This window comes from Ranitomeya imitator, chromosome 6, assembly GCF_032444005.1.
Source record: "Ranitomeya imitator isolate aRanImi1 chromosome 6, aRanImi1.pri, whole genome shotgun sequence".
Lineage (NCBI taxonomy): Eukaryota > Metazoa > Chordata > Amphibia > Anura > Dendrobatidae > Ranitomeya > Ranitomeya imitator.
This window is the reverse complement of record NC_091287.1, coordinates 500684737-500708493: the sequence shown is the minus strand read 5'-3', so window position 1 is coordinate 500708493 and position 23757 is coordinate 500684737. Positions and strand designations below refer to the sequence as shown.

At 48.6% G+C, this 23757-nt stretch overlaps 1 protein-coding gene across 1 annotated transcript in view; it reads left to right on the top strand.

The window, feature by feature from the left end:
* The window catches only part of VIRMA (vir like m6A methyltransferase associated), a 78835-nt gene that overhangs the window by 39860 nt on the left and 15218 nt on the right, over positions 1-23757 (top strand). Inside the window, exons 15-17 of the mRNA XM_069731712.1 lie at positions 15603-15852; positions 15971-16188; positions 16676-16808. Of these exons, the coding sequence (XP_069587813.1) occupies positions 15603-15852; positions 15971-16188; positions 16676-16808 (601 nt within the window). The remainder of the gene's footprint in view (positions 1-15602; positions 15853-15970; positions 16189-16675; positions 16809-23757) is intronic.

Genomic DNA, 23757 nt, shown 5'->3' with positions numbered 1-23757 from the left:
GCCCTATGGGGCCAGGTTTCCAGTCACCGGGACAGCTAAAGTATGTCATTAATGCAAGGACCCTGCGTAGAGTAGCATAGATCTGATCCTCCTGGCAATAATGCTTGAAGGAGATAAAGCATTGTGGTTCAGGTATACCTCCAGCAATCCTCTCAGGATATGCACTTCAGTGCTTTTGCAATAATCATTAACTTGCTGGATGCACCCATCTTTGCAGATGTATGAATGGTCGAATAAACGGAGAATGAGCGGTATGAGACAGTGATAAACGCCTGTTAGTGATTTGTCAAACACATATACTCAACATAGCTATTCTTCAGGACTCCCCCATAAGTTTGCCAGTCTCTACTGACCATTTGTCCATGTGTTTATTTAGATTTTTTTTTTCTCGGAGAGTTTGAGATACTAAAGGAGGCTAACACTGAGTAGAAAAAAGTGATGTTGCCTCCACCCTCTTCTAGGACACTGAGTCCTGGAAAGACCCATCCTGGACTTAAAGATGCTCAGCAGTTTTGTCAGAGTTTGTCATCAGTGAAGCCAGGAGGGTTCTTCTGTCTTGTAGACATCGGTGACCCGCATCTCCATATTCTCACAGCCGGGCCATTCCACGTTCCCTTCATTGTATGTTCCCTTTGGACTCGCGACAGCCCTCACGGTTTTCTCCACGGGCCTCGCCTCTCTTATGGTACTTGCTAGGTGAGGGATAATCCCTTCCTGAACATTTATTTTAGTTGAAGGCCCCCTGCAGTGAGAGCAGTCTGACCAGTCTTCTTATAGCTTTGGACTTTTTGTTTGGATCCCAAACTATCAGAAGTGGTGTCCACATCATCCAGACACCTAAACTTCTGGGTGTGACCTTCAACGTCCTGGTGGTGTTTTTTTTTTTTTCCCCACTTTAGACACCTGTCTTGTCTTCTGCATGAGGGTACTGAGCATGATGGTATGAAACCTCTAGGGGCGAACATATCCTGTAACTTGAGGATCTCATAAAATTCGGAAGGGCCGAACACATCCCACAAACATGAGCTCATCAAGGGGAGCTATGTGGGCATAACTTTGATCTTACAAAGAGCAGAAGTTGGGTTTGGTCCTTTGTCAATCCTGGGAAGGTACAGCTTGCTATGAGGTCTGTTCGTTTCCTATGCAGTAAACCCCTTGGCCATTTCCGTGACCTCATGTTTAGTAATTCTTTTGTAATTCCTTTTTATTCTGTATATCGCACCGTTTTGTTCCCATTTTGCATCATCTTTGCATATTTACAGGCAGCAGAGCTGCATTTCCTGACAAACTGGTGACAGCGGTGAGATCTGTCATCTGTGCCAAAGTGGTAACATTGGTGGGATCTGTGTAATCCTTCCCCCCCCGACTGTTATCCATCATAAGTGACATCCAATGCCCTTCCCTCTGGTTCGGGTCTTAAGTTTGCACTACACACTGCTCAGGACCTGATGTCTCCGACCGTGTCATGGCTACAGATCAGGCTGGAAAATTTGTGGCCCATCCCTCTACCTTTAGCTCAGTGGTCCCTCCCTCCTCCTGAACTACCCATTTGTAGTCTATAACATCAACTCAATGGAGGGGAAATATTCATCTCTACCGAGGGAGTACCTGGAGCCCCCTGCCATAAAAGAAGCCCACAGCTTTCTCTACTGGGTGGAACTTTATGCTCCACTAACTCGTTCAGTCTCTATTTCTCCATCGCCACAGTGGGGGACACAGACCGTGGGTGTATGCTGCTGACACTAAGTAAACACAAAAAGGGTTAGCTCCTCCTCTGCAGTATACACCACCCACTGGCTCCTGATAGAACCAGTTTAAGCTTAGTGTCCGTAGGAGGCATACTGGGGTCTGCTATTCAGACCACATTTTCTTTATTTTTATTTTTTAACAAATTTTTTGCGCAAGAGGAAGACTGGGGCGACGGACCCTTTCAAGGGGCCTATCTCCCCCAAACATCAACAGGCGAGCACAGTGAGTGTCGCTTCCCCGTACCCTCTTCTGAGACGTGGGATGCCACAGCCGGACACAGCCCTGTGAAATCCTAGGGGAGCGAACCTTTAGGATACACAGAGGCTCCCCTTGCCATGGCGTCCGGCTGCTCCCCTCTGCACCACCACTGTTTTAATAGCGGTGCTGCATGGCTCTGAATGGTCCCTCTCCACCTCCCCAGCAAAGGGGATGATGGATCAATCGCCGGCCCAGCGGCCGGACTCTTCTAATTTAGTCCCCGGCTTCGGCCTTAGACTAGGCCGCAGGCTGGAGAAACGCCGCACACAGCGGCGTCACACCCCCACCGGTCTGGCGCTTCTCGGACAGCGAGAACTCTCGGCGGCCATCTTCGGTCCTCAACGCCGGTAAAGCAACTCCGCTGGGGCACACGGGCACAGGACCTGGGTAAGTGCTCTGCCACACTACCGCAGGTCCCCCCTTCATATAGCCTACTCTGACAGCTGCACTCAAAGTGCTCTGGTAATTTTCAGCTGCACATAAAGTGCTGCGCTGATGTATTCTGCCGCAGCATCCCTGCAGCTCCTTTTGGAGGTTAACGAGGTTCATCATGTCTCTACTTAAAACCTCCAAAAAGTCCTCTAAAACAGTGTTTTTCACTTCTTGCTCCCCCTGTCAGGCTGCGCTACCAAGTGGGCATTCTGCTCCGCTCTGTCATGCTTGTGATCCTAAATGCGCTCAGGGGCCCTCCACCGCGACCGATCCCATGGTGACCAGTCCCCCTGAGTGGGCTTTGTCACTCTCGTAATCTATGGCTTCCTTAACTAAAGTGATCGAGTCCCTCCAGGATCCATGCAGGAGCAGAACCACTGATCCGCCTGCCCAAGAAAATTCCCCTACAGCAGGGGAATCTTCGGCCTGCAGGGGCCGCTCTCAACACAAGCGGGCATCTAGAAAGCGGGTTCATAGCTCGTCCCTCAGGCCTTCTGGTGCCTCGGCGTCCATTAGCGCTGCTTCCCGCTCTCACTCTCCAGGCACGTTTAGCGACCAGGACTCTGAACCTGAGTCTGATGGGCCCCTTGATCTAGAGTCGCCAAGTTATCAGACTACTATAGATAGTCTCATTGAGGCCGTCAACCAGTCACTTCAGGTTGATGAGGAGCCTGCGACCTCCTATACGGATAATTCGGTGTCCTTCAAAAGGACCCAGCGTCCTCACAGGGTGTTTGCCAATCACCCGGAGTTTCAGGACATAATTCAGCGACATAGGGAGCGTCCGGACAAACGCTTTGCAGGTCATAGATCTCGGGAGTCCAAATATCCTTTTTCTCCTGACCTCCGCAAACAATGGACAGAATCCTCTCCTGTGGATCCCCCTGTTTCAAGTTTGTCCTCCAAAACTCTTCTATCCTTGCCGAACGGATCTTCCATCAAAGATCCCACGGATCGCCTAGTTGACAGCCTCGCAAGTTCAGTTTTTGAGGCATCGGGCTCGGCACTCTTCCCCTCTTTTGCCGCTAACTGGGTAGCCAAAGCCGTGACTTTTTGGGCAGACTCTCTGCATAAGGCCTTATAGAACAGTGATCTCCCCTCTGACATAGCGAGTTAGCTAACCAAATTTCTCTGGCTGGCGATTATTTAGTAAACGCTTCCCTGGACACGGCAAACTGCTCTGCACTTACGGCTTCAAATGCTGTGGCGATTGGAAGGGCACTATGCCTGAGAAACTGGCGAGCGGACTCTGCATCTAAAAAGTCCCTAACGTCCCTTCCATATCTCAGTGGCCGCTTATTTGGTGAAAAGCTGGACCAACTGATTTCAGACGCTACAGGAGGGAAAAGTACTTCCCTTCCCCAGCAGAGATTCAGACATCCGTTCCGCCAACAGCTCGTTTTCAGTCCTTTCGTGGCAATTAAGCATGGTCCTCCTTGGCCAGTTCCCCTGGTTCAGGGCGCCGCGCTGTCAGAGACAAAAGCCCACAGGCCTCGTACAGGCCCAACCACTCATGGAGGGGCCACTCCGCGCAGTCTAGGTCTAGGGGATCCAGACCCCAAAGATCCTCTACTAAATTACTCTCAATCTCGTCCGGACGTCACCAGCAGAGTAGGCGGACGCCTTCTCTTGTTTCGTCATACCTGGCTTGCAGTCGTTCATGACGAGTGGGTCAGGGATCTGGTGTCCTCCGGATGCTAGATCGAATTTTCCTCTCCCCCCTCCAACCCGGTTTTTTGCTTCTCGGCCTCCCGAAGCGGGAATGCGCTCTGGCTTTTTCCCAGTCCATCGAGTCACTCCGTCGAGACGGGGTCATTGTCCCTGTCCCAGAAGACGAAAGGTTCCGCGGTTTTTATTCAAATCTGTTCATGGTCCCCAAAGAGGATGGAACAGTCAGGCCCATCCTGGACCTAAAGCTCTTAAACAGATTTGTCAAGGTCCGACATTTCAGGATGGAGTCCCTCCGTTCTGTCATCGCCTCGATGGAGCAGGGCGAGTTCTTAGCCTCCATCGACATTCGGGATGCGTATCTTCACATCCCAATCTTCCCGTCTCACCAAAGGTTCCTTCGCTTCGCTGTCCGCGGGGAACATTTTCAGTTCACGGCCTTACCTTTCAGCCTCTCCACCGCCCCCAGAGTTTTCACAAAGGTCATGGCGGCGGTCATGGCCATTCTACACGCTCGGGGTTTGGTCGTGCTCCCCTATCTAGACCACCTGCTAGTCAAAGGCCCATCTTTCCAAGCCTGCGAGGAGTGCGTCCGCATTTCCTTGGATACTCTTTATCGGCCGGGCTGGTTGATCAACTTAAGTCATCTCCTATTCCAGCTCTGAATCTCTTTCCTTGGCATGATTTTGGACACTTCCCGAGGGTTGGTGCTTCTCCCTTGGAACAAGGTCCTAGCTCTTCAACAGGGGGTCTGCAGACTCCGTCAACCATCCCCCTGTTCCATCTGTTTCGGCATGAGGATTCTCTGGAAGATTGTGGACCCAATGGAGGCAATTCCGTTTGCGCAACTACACCTTCGTCCCCTTCAGCACACACTGCTGGACGCATGGGACGGGAGTCCTTTTTCCCCTCGACCGACTGTGTCCTCTGACCCCTCGGGTCAAGCAGGCACTCCAATGGTGGATGCGCCGAACCTCTCTTCTCCAAGGGAGGTCCTTCCTCCCAGTCCATTGGCTGGTAGTCACTACCGATGCCAGCCTACTCGGCTGGGAAGTGGGTCTTCATCATCACACTGCACAGGGGACCTGGACTCATCACGAGTCTCGCCTTCCAATCAATATCCTGGAGATCCGTGCGATTTGGCGGTCCCTGAGGCGGTTCCATCATCTCCTAGCATGCTACCCCATCTTTATCCAGTCAGATACGGCTGTGGCTTATATAAATCATCAGGGGGGCACCCGCAGCAGAACTGCAATGCGCGAGGTCGAGCACATACTTCGCTGGGCCGAAAACAACCACTCGGTCATATCGGCCGTTCACGTTCCAGGAGTGGAAAATTGGGCCACGGACTTCCTCAGCCGTCAAGGTCTTGCCTCAGGAGTGTGGTCTCTACATCAGGACGTTTTCCAACAGATATGCCTTCGTTGGGGTACTCCGGACGTAGACTTGATGGCTTCCTGGTTCAATGCCAAGGTACCACAGTCTGTAGCCCAGTCTCGGGACCCGAAAGGAATCGGGGTGGACGCGCTGGTCCTTCCTTGGAGTCAATTTCGCCTTCCTTATCTGTTTCCTCCCCTGCCCTTTCTTCCGAGAGTCATCAGGAAGATCAGGGCGAAGGGCGTGTCGGTGATACACAGAGCTGGTCCAGCTCATCGCAGATGTTCCTTGGTGACTACCAGATCGTCCGGATCTGCTTTCTCAGGGTCCGATCTACCTCCAGAACTCAGGGGCCCTGTGTTAGACTGCTTAGCCGTTGAATCCTGGGTTCTGACTCAGGCAGGTTTTTTCCGTGAAGTAGCTTCCACCTTAATCAATGCTCGAAAGCCGGTGTCATTGTGCATCTATCATCGGACCTGGAAGACTTTCTTTGAGTGGTGCAGAAGTAGAGGTTGCCCTCTGTTGGTCTTCAACATCCCTACCATCCTGGAATTCCTTTAATCCGGCCTGGACTTGGGGCTATCGCCGAGTTCCCGTAAAGGACAGGTCTCGGCCTTGTCAGTCCTCTTCCAGCGAAAAATTGCTTCAAAACCTCAGGTCAGAACGTTCTTTCAGGGAGTCTCCCACGTGGTGCCTCCCTATAGAGCACCTCTAGAGGCTTGGGACCTTAATCTGGTCCTAGGCGTCCTGCAGGAATCTCCCTTTGAGCCGTTGCAGGGCATCTCTCTTATCTCTCCTTTCATGGAAGGTGGCTTTTCTTGTCGCTATTACGTCGATCAGACGAGTCTCGGAGTTGGCTGCCCTTTCCTGTCGGACGCCGTTCCTTACATTCCACCGAGACAAAGTGGTCCTCAGACCGTCCCCTACCTTTCTTCCAAAGGTGGTGTCTTCCACCTCCATGAGGATATCGTACTTCCGTCATTTTGTCCTGCTCCGACGCACCGCGTGGAGAAGGCTCTTCACTCCCTGGATCTTGTAAGAGCTCTCAGTAAGTACGTGTCTAGGATGGCACCTTTTCGACAGACTGAAGCTCTTTTTGTGCTCCCGGCAAGACACCGGAAGGGACTGGCCGCTTCTAAGTCGACAATCGCCAGATGGATTCGGTCAACTATTGAAGAGGCTTATCACGTCAGAGGCAAGCCTATCCCAGCGGGTATCAGGGCACACTCCACTCGGTCCGTGGGTTCTTCCTGGGCCATTCGGAATCAAGCGTCTGCAGAGCAAGTTTGCAAAGCTGCGACCTGGTCTAGCCTGCACACTTTCTCAAAGCATTATAACGTCCATACTCAGGCTTCTGCAGATGCAAGTCTGGGTAGGCGTATTCTGCAGGCAGCGGTAGCGCACCTTTAGACAGCAGGTGCCATGAGTTTACACTGTGTCCCCCAATGTGGCGATGGAGAAATAGGGATTTTTGTGTACTCACCATAAAATCCTTTTTTCCGAGCCACTCATTGGGGGACACAGCACCCACCCTTCTTTGGCTTGTTGCCTCTGTTGAGCGTTATAGTTTTGACATGTTGTACCTACGGTTAAAATTTTTGTTAATCTCCAGGTTGGTCACTAAACTGGTTCTATCAGGAGCCAGTGGGCGGTGTATACTGCAGAGGAGGAGTTAACCCTTTCTGTATTTACTTTGTGTCAGCCTCCTAGTGGCAGCAGCATACATCCACGGTCCTGTGTCCCCCAATGAGTGGCTCGGAGAAAAGGACTTTACGGTGAGTACACAAAAATCCCTATTTTAGGGATGGTCAAGTGACTCACGGTTTTTCTGCTAAGACCTGGGTCCGATCTTTGGGATTTCAGGATATCTTCCCCCAGCTTTGATCACTGCATAAGTGATGGAGTTGTGTAGTTCTCCCAATGTGCATCTCTACAAGTCCCGTCCCAATTACAGGGTATTAACTTGTGTGGTAGGTTCCTGGAACTGTGCAGTCATGGTGGACGCACAGATCACTACTAGGAGACCGATCTAATTTGTTCTCATCCATTGTTTTCCTTGTGTTCTCCAGTGGGTGAATGCGGAGGGTATTTCTTGGACCATTATAGTCCTAGACTACTGTGCTCCTACCTGGTTATCTCATCATTGGTGTGTTTTTTTTTTCTTCTTTTCAGCCCAACTTCCTTTGCTGGGTCCACCATTCCTGAATTTTGAAGGGTTTTGTGCAATTCTGCTACCTGGATCATTTTTAAGGCCTGTAACCCCATTCTGCAAAAGTTTGTCCATGCTCGGCAGTGCTACTCCCGTTTGAGCCATGGGCTGCCATACTTTTGAAATATTAGGACCTTCTCTATTCTAGTTTTAGTTTCGGGCTCGATTTCTCCCATGTTTCTACATCCTCTTTCTATACTCCTAAATTTTACAAGCATGTCTAGGCTCCCTTAAGCACTGACTCCTGTGCACAGCCCCACGAGCATCCTCTGGGTCCTTAACACCTCATCATACGGTTTGTGCCTTTGTTTTGCTCATATGTTAAACAGGATGAGGACATTGTTTCTTCTCCACTTCCAGAATGCTCCCCATGCCCTCAGGTTAGGTCAGAGCCCTTGGGATATATATGTGGCTATAGAAGCCGCCCGGCGGTTTTTCTCCTTTTTTGGCCCCTGAGATTATTTTTTTTTTCTATGTTGAATGTGTTTTTTTTTCTATTACTGTAGAAGCCTTTGTGCTCAATGGTAGAGCTGCTTCCTTTCACATTACCACTCAATCTTCTAGGGTGGTCCGGTATCCAGTTGCCTACTGCTTTTGGCATAAAGGGAGCTATCTGGTGTTCTAGGATAGGATATAGCCCACCGGTTCTATGTTCTCCAGTATATTCAACATGAAAGGGATTTTAATTAAAATGTGTCATAAAAAAATTTCAACCATTGAAAAAAAAATGTAAAGTTGTATTTTTTTTAAAAAAAATATATACCGTATATATTTTTTTTAATGGTACCGTATTTTTCTGACTATAATACGCACCTAGATTTTAAAGGAGCATATTAGAAAAAATTGAAGCAAAAAATGTGGTGAATCCTGTACTTAATATTCACTACCCTGGTATATATGGCCCCCCTCATCCCCATCCTGGTATACATGGCCCCCTCATCCCTATCCTGGTATACATGGCCTCCTTATCCCTATCCTGGTATACATGGCCCCCCTCATCCCTATCCTGGTATACATGGCCCCTTCATCCCTATCCTGGTATACATGGTCTCCTTATCCCTATCCTGGTATACATGGCCCCCTCATCCCTATCCTGGTATACATGGCCTCCTTATCCCTATCCTGGTATACATGGCCCCCTCATCCCTATCCTGGTATACATGGCCTCCTTATCCCTATCCTGGTATACATGGCCCTCCTCATCCGCATCCTGGTATACATGGGCCCCCTCATCCCCATCCTGGTTTAGATGGCCCCTCATCCCCATCCTGGTATACATGGCTCCCTATCCTGGTATGCATGGGCCCCTTCATCCCCATCCTGGTATACATGGCCCCCTCATCCCTATCCTGGTATACATGGCCTCCTCCTCCCTATCCTGTATACTTGGCCTCCGCTTCCCTACCCTGATATGCATGGCCTCCTCATCCCTATCCTGGTATGCATGACCCTTTCTTCCCTAGCCTGGTATGCATGGCCCCCTCATCCTTATCCTGATATGCATGCCCCCCTCATCCTTATCCTGATATGCATGGCCCCCTCATCCTTATCTTGGTATGCATGGCCCCCTCATCCTTATCCTGGTATGCATGGCCCCCTCATCCTTATCCTGGTATGCAAGGCCCCCTCATCCTTATCCTGGAATGCAAGGCCCCCCTCATCCTTATCCTGGTATGCATGGCCCCCTCATCCTTATCCTGGTATGCATGGCCCCCTCATCACTAGCCTGATAGGCATGTCCCCCCTCATCCCTAGCTTGGGTATTCAGGGCCCCCATGTCCGTCCTACTATGCAGGGCCCCCATCTCCGTCCTGGTATTCAGGGCCCCCATCTCCGTCCTGCTATGCAGGGCCCCCATTCCTGTCTTGCTATGCAGGACCCCCATCTCCGTCCTGGTATGTAGGGTCCCCATCCTGGTATGCAGTGCCCCTATCTCTGTCCTGTTATGCAGAGCCCTAATCCTTATCCTGGTATGATTGGCCCCCCATCCTCATCCTGGTATGATTGGCCCCCCATCCTCATCCTGGTATGATTGGCCCCCATCCTCATCCTGGTATGTAGGGCCACATCAGAAAAACATTACTAAAAAAACAAAACATTACACTTCCCTTCCTGTGCTCTCTTGCAGCGTCTTGTTCCGATGCCAGCAGCTGCTTTATGCTTGCAAAGTATTAAAATCACAGATACACTGCAAATCACCCTAAAATTGTAAAACAATAAAAAATGTATGTGTGTGTGTATATATATATATATATTATTACCGTATATACTCAAGTATAAGCCGACCCCCTAATTTTGCCACAAAAAACTGGGAAAACTTATTGACTCGAGTATAAGCCTAGGGTGGAAAATGCAGCAGCTACCGGTGAATTTCAAAAATAAAAATAGATGCTCCATACCGTTCATTCTTGCCCCATAGCTGTGCCATATAGTGCTCTGCACAGTTCATTATTGCCCCATAGCTGTGCCATATAGTGCTCGGCACCGTTCATTATTGTCCCATAGCTGCCATATAGTGCTCTGCACCGTTCATTATTGTCCCATATCTGTGCCATATAGTGCTCTGCACCGTTCATTTTTGCCCCATATCTGTGCCATATAGTGCTCGGCACCGTTCATTATTGCCCCATAGCTGTGCCATATAGTGCTCTGCACCATTCATTATTGCCCCATAGCTGCCATATAGTGCTCTGCACAGTTCATTATTGCCCCATAGCTGTGCCATATAGTGCTCTGCACCGTTCATTATTGCCCCATAGCTGCCATATAGTGCTCTGCACAGTTCATTATTGCCTCATAGCTGTGCCATATAGTGCTCTGCACAGTTCACTATTGCCTCATAGCTGTGCCATATAGTGCTCTGCACAGTTCATTATTGCCCCATAGCTGTGCCATATAGTGCTCTGCACCGTTCATTCTTGCCCCATAGCTGTGCCATATAGTGCTCTGCACCGTTCATTATTGCCCTATAGCTGTGCCATATAGTGCTCTGCACCGTTCATTATTGCCCCATAGCTGTGCCATATAGTGCTCTGCACCGTTCATTATTGCCCCATAGCTGTGCCATATAGTGCTCTGAACCGTTCATTATTGCCCCATAGCTGTGCCATATAGTGCTCTGCACCGTTCATTATTGCCCCATAGCTGCCATATAGTGCTCTGCACAGTTCATTATTGCCTCATAGCTGTGCCATATAGTGCTCGGCACCGTTCATTATTGTCCCATAGCTGTGCCATATAGTGCTCTGCACCGTTCATTATTGTCCCATAGCTGTGCCATATAGTGCTCTGCACCGTTCATTATTGTCCCATAGCTGTGCCATATAGTGCTCTGCACAGTTCATTCTTGCCCCATAGCTGTGCCATATAGTGCTCTGTCCGTTCATTTTTGCCCCATAGCTGTGCCATTTAGTACTCTGCACCGTTCATTCTTGCCCCATATATGCTCCACAAAGAACCACAGTCCATAAATCCCATAAAATATACCTTTATTAAACATACAAAAAAATTTTAAAAAATGAACAACGGAAAAGATACATCGGGACAAGTAGGGGCTAGTGAGAGAACTGTATGGCAGTAAAACACAGGGCTACAGGATACTCCCCACCGTGTCAGCACATCATGTATGATAATATACACTCCAATGGGTAATTAAAGCAAGCACACATAGCAGGGCACAGGTAGCTACATTAAGGCCAGAAACAATATACGAGCAATAAGGTGCAAGTGCACATGTAGCATAAGAGTCACTACATAACGGCCAAGTACCAGCATAGAGTACAAGAAGGCGTTTACCTGATGTTTGCTGGCCAGTGGAGGACCTGAGCCAACCCCGACGCGCGTTTCGGAGCCTAAGGGGGCTCCTTCCTCTTGCCCCATATATGCTCCTTATAAAGCTGTCCAACGTTCATTCTTGTCCCATATATGCTCCTTATAAAGCTCTGCCATTGCTGCTGCTGCAATAATAATAAAAAAAAAAAAAGCCATACTCGCCTCTCTTGATTGCAGCTCCCGGCGTCTCTCCGCACTGACTGTTCAGGCAGAGGGCGCCGCGCACACTATATGCGTCATCGCGCCCTCTGACCTGCACAGTCAGAGCGCAGAGATGCCGGGAAGATGGAGCGACGCCCGGCGTGTGGAACGCGGACAGGTGAATATAAAATACTCACCTAGTCCTGGCGCTCCTGACGCTGCCCCTGCCTGTCACACTGTCTCCGGGTGCCGCAGCTCTTCCTGTCAGCGGTCACTGGCACCGCTCAGACCCAGAGGAATGAATATGTGGCTCCACCCCTATGGGAGTGGAGTCCATATTTATTTCGAGCGGTCCCACGTGATCGCTGATCAGAGGAAGAGCTGCGGCACCCGGAGACATTGTGACAGGCAGGGGCAGCGTCAGGAGCGCCAGGACTAGGTGAGTATGCCTCAGCGCCCTCACCTTTCCTGGGGCGGTCCTCATGCTAGCCAGGTTCTTTGTAGCGCTTGATGGTTTTTGCCACTGCATTTGGGGACACTTTCACAGTTTTCCCAATTTTTTGGACTTTTTTTCTTAAAGTAATGATGGCCACTCGTTTTTCTTTACTTAGCTGCTTTTTTCTTGCCATAATACAAATTCTAACAGTCTATTCAGTAGGACTATCAGCTGTGTATCCACCAGACTTCTGCACAACACAACTGATGGTCCCAACCCCATTTATAAGGCAAGAAATCCCACTTATTAAACCTGACAGGGCACACCTGTGAAGTGAAAACCATTACCGGTGACTACCCCTTGAAGCTCATCAAGAGAATGCCAAGAGTGTGCAAAGCAGTCATCAAAGCAAAAGGTGGCTATTTTGAAGAACCTAGAAAATATGACATATTTTCAGTTGTTTCACACTTTTTTGTTAAGTATATAATTCCACATGTGTTAATTCATAGTTTTGATGCCTTCAGTGTGAATTTACAATTTTCATAATCATGAAAATACGGAAAAATCTTTAAATGAGGTGTGTCCAAACTTTTGGTCTGTACTGTGTTTATATATGTGTGTATATATACACATACATACACACACACACACACACACACACACACACACACACACACACACACGTGTGTATATATAATATAAAACTATAAGACCGTGGTATCAGTGCTCTGTGAAAAATGGGTAAGTACTACCCAAGCAGAGAGAAACAACCCGAACAACCAGATAACAGATCCACAGAGGAACACCATACAGGTGGTAAATTATAAAATGCCTTTATTTTATACTGATGGCAACACCATTAATCAATATTACGTGAGCAAAATAGGACTAGGAGCCAGCTAATATATATGCTCTGATACGTAATGACGACCCAGTTTACATATGGTAATTACTACAGAAGTGCAATGTAAAAAGATGTGGGTCTAACTGGGTCGCTGTGACCAGTGGGGTACCGCAGGGGTCAGTATTGGGACCTGTTCTCTTCAACATATTCATTAATGATCTGGTAGAAGGTTTACACAGTAAAATATCGATATTTGCAGATGATACAAAACTATGTAAAGCAGTTAATACAAGAGAAGATAGTATTCTGCTACAGATGGATCTGGATAAGTTGGAAAATTGGACTGAAAGGTGGCAGATGAGGTTTAACAATGATAAATGTAAGGTTATACACATGGGAAGAAGGAATCAATATCACCATTACACACTGAATGGGAAACCACTGGGTAAATCTGACAGGGAGAAGGACTTGGGGATCCTAGTTAATGATAAACTTACCTGGAGCAGCCAGTGCCAGGCAGCAGCTGCCAAGGCAAACAGGATCATGGGGTGCATTAAAAGAGGTCTGGATACACATGATGAGAGCATTATACTGCCTCTGTACAAATCCCTAGTTAGACCGCACATGGAGTACTGTGTCCAGTTTTGGGCACCGGTGCTCAGGAAGGATATAATGGAACTAGAGAGAGTACAAAGGAGGGCAACAAAATTAATAAAGGGGATGGGAGAACTACAATACCCAGATTAGCGAAATTAGGATTATTTAGTCTAGAAAAAAGACGACTGAGGGGCGATCTAATAACCATGTATAAGTATATAAGGGGACAATACAAATATCTCGCTGAGGATCTGTTTATACCAAGGAAGGTGACGGGCACAAGGGGGCATTCTTTGCGTCTGGAGGAGAGAAGGTTTTTCCACCAACATAGAAGAGGATTCTTTACTGTTAGGGCAGTGAGAATCTGGAATTGCTTGCCTGAGGAGGTGGTGATGGCGAACTCAGTCGAGGGGTTCAAGAGAGGCCTGGATGTCTTCCTGGAGCAGAACAATATTGTATCATACAATTATTAGGTTCTGTAGAAGGACGTAGATCTGGGGATTTATTATGATGGAATATAGGCTGAACTGGATGGACAAATGTCTTTTTTCGGCCTTACTAACTATGTTACTATGTTACTATGTGCAACAGTGCAAAAAACCTGGTAACAAAACGGTCACACAAACGGTGTGTTTTATATAAGGACCATAGTGCCTTGTTCCACATCACAGTAAAACTATCACATAACGATATGGAGGTAAAGTGCAAAGTGGCAAAAAAAGGGGGGGTTGTAAACAAAGAAATATGCTGAGGATTACCTGCAAGGATCTCCACGTCCTATATAGCGTACCAAGTAAAAACGATATAGGTAGCAGCCGCAGCAATTTATTTTACCCCCTGGGAAAAGTTTAACTATTAGAACTTTATGAATACACTAGATGGTGGCCCGATTTTAACGCATCGGGTATTCTAGAATATGTATAGTAGTATATAGCACAGCCCACGCAGTATATAGCACAGCCCACGCAGTATATAGCACAGCCCACGTAGTGTATAACACAGCCCACATAGTGTATAACACAGCCCACGTAGTATATAACACAGCCCACGTAGTGTATAACACAGCCCACGTACGGCATAACACAGCCCACGTAGTGTGTAACACAGCCCACGTAGGGCATAAAACAGCCCACGTAGTGTATAACACAGCCCACGTAGGGCATAACACAGCCCACGTAGGGCATAACACAGCCCACGTAGGGCATAACACAGCCCACATAGGGCATAACACAGCCCACGTAGGGCATAACACAGCCCACGTAGGGCATAGCACAGCCCACGTAGGGCATAGCACAGCCCACGTAGGGCATAGCACAACCCACGTAGGGCATAGCACAGCCCACGTAGGGCATAGCACAGCCCACGTAGGGCATAGCACAGCCCACGTAGGGCATAGCACAGCCCACGTAGGGCATAGCACAGCCCACGTAGGGCATAGCACAGCCCACGTATATAGCAATGTGGGCACCATATCCCTGTTAAAAAAAGAATTAAAATAAAAAAGTTATATACTCACCTTCCGGTGGCCCCCGGATCCAGACCAGGCATCTAGTGATGTTCCTTGCGACGCTCCGATCCCATGAATGCATTGTGACAATAACACGTGATGATGCGGTCATTGCCGCAATGCATTCTTGGGACCGGAGCGTCGCGAGGAGCGGGAAAGGTGCCGGAAGGTGAGAACATAATGATTTTTTATTTTTTTTAATTATTTTTAACATTAGATCTTTTTACTATTGGTGCTGCATAGGCATAGTGATGGGGAACGTAGATTGTGAGCCCCATAAGGGACAGCGATGATAATGTCTGTAAAGCGCTGTGGAATATGTTGGCACTATATAAGGAAGAATAATAAAGCGTTCTATGTACCCCAAGGTGGTGCCAATAGCAACTGCAGGTTACCAAAACAAGGAGACTAAGACTTCGGGGTTTAGTTCTTGACCTGACTAGGGTCCTCAGTTATTGATGGTTTCCTTTTGGAGACTTGTTGGCAACCATTTCTGAATCTGATATAGTGTATATGATGATTTGGGAACTGAATATAATGTGACGTGTTTCAGCACCCCAGAAGACAAGGAGAAGCAGTTCACAAGTCAGACAGCTCGGCTCCTCGCGCTCCTCGACTCTTTGGCTGCCCACAGAGCCTGCAAAGTAGCGATTCTTCACCTTATAAGTGGAGGGAAAGGCGATGAGCGCTACGCTGAAGTGTTCCAAGAGCTGCTGACATTAATAAAATCTGCGGGTGACCGCGTCGTCCAGCAGCAGTGTGCGGAGTACGTGGCGTCCATTGTGCAGTACCTCTGTGACCAGGTACCTTTTTCTACTATTCTGTTATTACAATGTTTTCTCCTGAAACTGATTTTCTTTTTTTTTTTTTTTTTTAATCTGAAATATATATATTTTATAATATTTTTTTTTTATTTTTTAGGACATCGCTCTCATTGTACCAATCTCAGGGGAAGCTCCGGCTTCAGAAGTAGATCAGCTTTCCAACTCCTTACCGAGCAAAGATCATCTTCCTTCCATCTGTGATGGCCTGATGGAGACGTTGGCTAATAATGACAGCAGCTATACCACGCTCCTAACCTGTATCAGGACTATGATGTTCCTCTCCGAGCATGACTTTGGCTTCTTCCATTTAAAAAGGTAACACAAAAATAATTTTAGTTTTATCTCATTTTAAAGGAGTTATCCATGATTTGGAAAACATGGCTGCTAACTTTCAGAAACTGCGCCACTCCTGAACATGGGTTGTGTGTGGTATTGCAGCTCTGCGCCACTCACTTCAGTGGGGCTGAATTATCCTGGGCAGTCACTTAAAGGGATGGATTGGGGGGAGGGATACTCAAAAAAAAATCACCTGTGGTTAGAACTCTGTGCGGCATACACAGCAGGCTGCTCTCTTCTGGCCAGTATTGGGGCGGTGTGTGGCCCTACATAAACCTATCAATGTTAGTGACAGCATGGCTGCGCAGGATTAGTGTGAATGCTGACATCTAGTTGAAATGGCAGCATAAATTAATTTAAAAAAAAAATCCACACTTTAAAAAAAGAAAAAACACAAATTTGATTGTAGTGAAACTCTTACAATGTTTGTAATGTGCTTATTTGGTTCTTTTTCGTCTTTCTTTAGCTCCTTCAGGAAACACAACAGTGCCCTGTTCTTGCTCCTGAAGCGGATAGTTTCTGGGTTTGGAAAAGACACCGGGGAATTGGCCTCCTCATTTTTGGATTTCATGCGGCAGATACTGAACTCTGATCCAATGGTAAGTAAATGTTATATACACTACTCACAAAAAGTTAGGGATATTTAGCATTCAAGCAAAATTTATGGAAAGTGTTATAGGTTCACACTACAGTGATATTTTATAATGATAGTAGGATATTCACGTAGAAGCAGCGATGGCGATTTCCTGATCTCACATAATTTATTGACACAAAAGCCAATAGCAGTGCTGGTACACTCCGACAAAATTGTCACTGTCTCATGTAGCCATGAGCATCAATTTCAGCTGACAGCGACGTCTCCTGGTGTTCACAAGCGGAGTTATTGTCTGCTGAGACATGGCGTCCCCCTCATCTTGAAGGGCGGTCCTCAGGTCATTGAGGTTCTGGGCTGCAGAGTTACGAGCCTCTACACGGGGACTTGGCTGATCCTACAGGTTTTCTATGGGATTCAGGTCTGGAGAAAGTGCATTCCACTGAATTTGAGGTCCCCCAGTGTCCAGCAGCCGTTCCCTAATGACGAGACCTCGATGAGCTGGAGCATTGTCCTCCATGAAGATCAAATTAGATGTGTGTTCGTGCAGAGACACAATGCCTGGATGAATGACGTTATCCAAGTAGTAGGGGCTTGTCCCTGGACCATTCACCAAGTGTAGGAATCCTGTATTGACCAGACACATCGGCCCACACTTAACACCACGACCACCAAAGGCTCGTCTGGTGACCACAGTTGCTGATGCATAGTGCTCTCATTGACGTCTGCAATATAGTTGGCGGACATCATTTCTGCTCGGAGTGAATCATCTCTCATCGATGAACAGCGCTGAGGCCTCCTGGTCCCTCTTTTCGCGAAGATGCTCCCTGGCCCATCCAAGACGATGACTCCTGTGCCTGATAGTGGGGTCAGGTACACTTGTAGGTCGTCTAGCACACAGACCACAGTGATGTAAATAGTTTTGAATGGTCTGACGTGACACTTGGGGGGCCTCTCACCTCCCTTACATGTGCCTGGAGTTGTGTGACATTCATGGTTGGTTCTGAAGGGCTTTGTTCAGTGGTCTTCAGTGTGGGATGTGGCAGACGACGTCCACTTCTCTGCCTTTCTGACTCTTCCTGTATCTGTTGCCTCCTGCTGATGACTCTGAGCTCAGTGGTCGCTTCCGCCTGAGATCGTCCTCCCTGAAGCCTCACAATGGCGAGGTCCTGCTGCTCAATTGTTAGGGGTCGTCTTGGTCTCATGGTGTCAGAATGTGACGATGAGGGCTGGTTAATACCAATTCTAACTGAAACCCGAAATGTATTGGCCGATCCATGGATCAAACACCTGTTGTGAATTTTGCCATTAAGCTCCTTGCTGGAGAACAGCAAGTTATGCGAAAATCGTACTGAAATATTGAACAGTTGGACGGGGGCATCCAAAAGTTTAGAGAAGGTCACATTAAGTTCACCTGAAAGGGCTAGAAGGGACTTTAGGGTCATCCTGAAATGTCACCCGAAATCCAAATATACAGAACATTTTATGATTAGTATATATGTGTATTGTCAGTGTTTGAGTGCAGAAAACTTTGTGACATGAATGTATAGTGGAGGTGATTGGCACTGAATTCCAGAATATGATATAGAAGGATGTGTTATTACACCAGCTCATAGAGTGACTGAACACGTGGGAGTGAAGCTGGAGGAATACAGGGCAATAGCTTTTTTTCCTACACATTCTGATTCCTCTGATCAGTGAATGCTTTTAATCTTGACGTTGACCAAAAGATAATCACAAAAAGTGGTTGGAAGGCATTGTCGACCTATAAAGGGTTAATTTAAGTGTGTCACTACATGGGAAGACAACACATTGAGGAGAAGCCTAAGACAGGATTTATCCCAGTTGCTGTTTCCGGCCTCCTGCTGCTGTATAGTACACTGGAATCCATCTTACATCTCTTCTTGCATAACTATATCCAGTAAGATAACTGGCATTGGTTCAAGCCTTCCAGGTAACGGGGTGTCTCGGGTGTCTCCATCTTTTAAATTGTTAACATATTGCCAGAGTATGTCAACACGCTAGGATTTTTTGAGATCTGACTGCTGAAACACCCGTCGATCCTGAGGCTAAAGGGCAGTCAGCCATTGTTAAGGTGGAGGAGGCGTAGGTTAAAATTCAATTGACAGCTATCTTGTTCAGGGGTAGGTAATTAGGTTCCGAAGGGGCCACATAAGAGACCCTGACTCTGTTGTGGAGGGACAAACCAAGCGACTGAACTTGATTCTGCTTATTACTATTTTATATTTTTTTTCACTTTATATTGAGCAGATTTAAGTATGTTGACTATCTGCGAATTCATGTTATGGTGGTGCTTACTGTAACCTGTATTTCTCCTACGCCTCATTGGGGGACACAGGACCATGGGGTGTTATGCTGCTTGCCACTAGGAGGACACTAAGTAAACAGAAAAGAATTAACTCCTCCTCTGCAGTATACACTCCATGACTGGCCAGTAACGACTCAGTTCTTGCTTAGTGTCTGTAGGAGGCACTTGGGTCTTTTTCAGACCCCAACGGTTTTTATTTTTTTATTTTTCTGTAAATTTTTATTTTTTAATTAACGGAGTAAAAGGGGCGACTGATTCCTTTTCAGGGTCCGCTCTCCCCCGAACCATCAACAGGTGAGCACGGTGAGTATACCTCCCCGTACCTCTCCTGCGACGTTTGGGCCACACCTAATCTACGCTAGGGCGACGGTTCCTATACGGTCCCGATCTCCCCCCTGTAACATGGCGAGCACATAGAGTATACCTCTTATGGGCATCTCCTGGGCTCCACCGCACTCAAGCCCTCACCTTGGCGTCATGTAGTCTCCACAGTAGCCGTAAGCCCCCTGCGGCAGGCACATCCGTAAGTCCCCTGCGGCAGGCACAGCTGTAAGTCCCCTGAGAAGGCAAGCACACATCAGAACGCTCTCCATCCCCCAGCATAGGGAGGATCGATTGAGATGGAGGTGGCTCCTCGGTGAGTATTACTCTTCCTCATGCTGCCGGCGTGGGAAGATGCGGTCCGGGTTCCTGAGGAGAGGGATCGTTAGGCGTGGCCGCCGGCGCGCTCCGCCAGCCGACTTCACTAATTTAGTCCCCGGCTTCTTCAGCTGGACTGATCCGCAATGCAAAAATCCCGCCCACTACTCAGGCACTTCTCACTCTGAATGAGAAGAGCCCTGCAAATCTCGGGCGCCTTCTTGGGACTCTACTGCTGCAGGGAAATACAGCCAAAAACGCTACTTCCCTCTCTTCCTCCCTGGGGACACCAGCACAAGACCGTGGGTAAGCTGCTCCACTCTATAAGGAAAAGCTTAACCCCTTCTCTGCACCCATAGCCCTGCTATTAGTAGTTTATTGGAGAATAGACATACACTATGTCTCAATCTAAGGAGGCTAAAAGGGGCAATAAAAAGCACACTGTGTTTTTTACCTCATGCGCCACTTGCAATTCTGCGTTGCCAAGTGCCCACAATACCCCTCTGTGCCAGAACTGTGACCCAGCCTGTGCGCAGCCGCCTCCTGCCTCCACCTCCAATGTCTCCTCCGACCCCGTCGAGCCTAACCCTCCTGAGTGGGCCGCGTAATTGTCACGCTCTATGGATTCCTTGGTCAAGGCATTGGACTCTTTCCGAGGGTCCTCCTTAAGCCAGAACTCGCCTGCGTCGGCTGGGACGGAATCTGGCGCCGGTGCGGGGCCGTCCGACCACAGGGGGCGTACCGTACTACGGGAATCTCGGGGTGCCAGGAAAAGAACCCTTCCCTCATCTTCCGTCCATGCTCGAGCTTCAGTATCTGTGAGCTCATCTTCTCGCTCTCCTGAGGGTCGCAGCATACATGACTCGGAATACGAGTCGAAGGAATCTTTAACCCAAGACTCCTCTATCGGTCAGGAGACACTTGACTCCCTTATTGAGGCAGTCAACAAAGCACTAGTGGTTTACGAGGAATCCGTATCCACTCAGGAACACATCGTGTCTTTTAAAAAGACTAAACGCGTTCAAAAGATATTTGCTAATCACCCTGAGTTTCAGGACATTGTCCAAAAGCACAGGGAACACCCGGAAAAGCGATTTACATCTCAAAAGGCCACGGAAGCTAAATATCCTTTCTCCAAGGATCTGATGGAGTTGCTTCTCTCTCCTTCTGTGGATCCTGCCGTATCGCAACTCGCATCCAAAACAGTCTTATCTCTGTCCGACGGTTCATCAGTCAAAAATCCTTCTGACCGTCAAATTGACTACCTAGCTAGCTCAGTCTTTGAGGCCTCAGGAGCAGCTCTCCTTCCATCCTTTGCCGCTACCTGGGTGGCTAAGGCAATGGTTGCCTGGGCAGAGGTGTTATCCTCTACCGTCCACGGCAGTAATCTTCCCCCAGAGGCGGCCAGACTAGCTAACCAGATAGCTCAGGCTGGAGATTTTGTAGTTAGCTTCCATAGATGCGGCTAATTGCGCTGCGCAAGTGGCTGCGAACGCAATCTCCATCAGGAGGGCCTTATGGCTCCGTGATTGGCGAGCAGATTCTGCTTCTAAAAAGTCGCTGACTTTTTTACCTTACCAAGCTGGTCGTTTATTTGGGGAGAAACTAGACCAAATCATTTCTGACGCTACCGGAGGGAAGAGTAAATTTCTTCCTCGGCAAAAACCTGCCCGGCCTTTTCGGAATCAGCAGCAGTTTCGATTCTGGTCTTTTCTTAACAACTCCAGTTGGTCCTCCTCCTCCACTGTCTCGGGACGGCTGGAAAACGGTAATCCCCAGGTCTCATACAGACCAAATCGTTCCTGGAAACCGAGACCTTCTGGCCCTAAGGCATCCTCATCCCTTAAACCTTCTACACAATGACTCATTGTCGTGTCCGGCGGACACCGAAAAAGTAGGCGGACGCCTTCTTTCGTTCCGTCAAAATTGGCTCTCGGTCGTTCACGACCAGTGGGTCAGAGAGCTCGTGTCTTCCGGATACAAAGTCGAGTTTTCTCCCATCCCCCCCTCCGCGCTTCTTCCAGTCTTCTCCCCCCAAAGCAAGGGCGTCACATTTTCTTCAGGCCATACAGGCGCTTCAAAGGGACGGTGTCATTGTTCCGGTCCCTCGAGACCAAAGGTTCAAGGGGTTTTACTCCAACCTATTCGTGGTCCCAAAGAAGGACAGGACCCTGCGGCCCATACTGGACCTCAAACTGCTAAACAAGTTCGTACGGGTCCGACACTTCAGGATGGACTTGCTCCGTTCTGTTGTCACGTCCCTGGAAAAAGGAGAGTTCCTGGCATCCATAGACATCAAGGATGCTTATCTACATATTCCAATTTTTCCCTCTCGGCAGCAGTCCAAGAACACTTCCAGTTTGTGGCCTTGCTCTTCGGACTCGCCACTGCCCCCAGAGTCTTCACAAAGGTCATGGCCATTCTTCACGCTCGGGGAGTGGTAGTCCTTCTGTATCTGGAAGACCTTTTAATCAAGGGTCCATCCCATTCTGCCTGCGAGGAGTCTGTAAGTATCACCGTGGATTCGCTTTCTCGCCTGAGTTGGAAAATCAACTTCGAGAAATCATCTCCAGTACCGACTCAGCAAATCTGCTTCCTGGGCATGATTTTGGACTCTTCCCGCGGGCTAGTCATCCTCCCTCCAGAGAAGGTCTTGTCCTTACAACAGGGAGCGCGCAGGCTCTACCCCCCCCCCCCCCACCCCAGTCCCTCACTCCATTCGCTTTGCAATGCGCATCCTCGGGAAAATGGTTGCAGCGATGGAAGCCGTTACGTTTGCGCAGTACCATTTCCGTCCCCTGCAACAGGCGCTGCTGTTAGCCTGGAACAGGAGTCCGTGTTCCCTCGACCGACGTTTTCACCTGCCCCCACAGGTCAGGCAGATCATCAGGGGGTGGACGCTTCAGTCTTCCCTGAACCAAGGGAAGTTCTTTCTTCCAGTGGTTAGTGGTGACCACCGATGCCAGCCTTTTCGGCTGGAAAAAAACGAAGAAAAAGATATGCACACAATGGGATCAACCATACATAATAAATTTTATTATAACATCTCGCTACAAACAGAGGCAATAAGGAAGACAAACAATTAAAAACATTTAAAACCAAACAGACCAACCCACATCCCCCAGGACACAGTAAATGGGGATCAATGTGACAGTACACACAATATGTGCAGATGGTACAGAGGACATGAAAACAGACAGCAAGTACAGACAATAACAGTAGAAATACTTTTCGGCTGAGACGCAGTTTTCAATCACCACACAGCACAAGGTCGTTGGTCCACGAGAGAGTCATGTCTTCCAATCAATATCTTGGAGATTCGAGCGATCACACTTGCCTTACGCATCTTTCACCATCTTCTCGCAGGCCATACCATCAGAATCCAATCTGACAACACCACAGCCGTGGCGTATATCAACCGGCAAGGGGGAACCCGCAGCAGGGCAGCCATGCTCGAAGTCTCCCACATCCTGCGCTGGGCCGAGACCAATCACTCGCTCATCTCGGCGATCCACATACCGGGTGTGGAGAATTGGGAAACGGACTTCCTCAGTCGCCACGGTCTTGACTCGGGCGAGTTTTCCCTCCATCCGGAAGTCTTCCATCAGATTTGTCTTCGCTGGGGGGACACTGGATGTGGATCTCATAGCCTCGAGGCTCAACAACCTGGTTCCCCGGTTCATTGCTCGATCCCGCGATCCTTGCACCATCGGGGCAGATGCTCTGGTCCTATCGTGGCATCGGTTCCAGCTGCCATACATATTTCCACATCTTCCTCTGCTCCCGAGTGTCATCAAGAAGATCAGGGCAGTGGGGAGACCGGTAATCCTCGTCGCACCGGACTGGCCGCGCCGAGCATGGTACGCGGAACTCGTCCAAATGGTTGCCGATGTTCCCTGGTGGCTTCCAGATCGCAGGGATCTCCTCACAGGGCCCGATTTGCTACCAGCACTCCGGGGCCGTCTTTGACGGCGTGGCTGTTGAATCC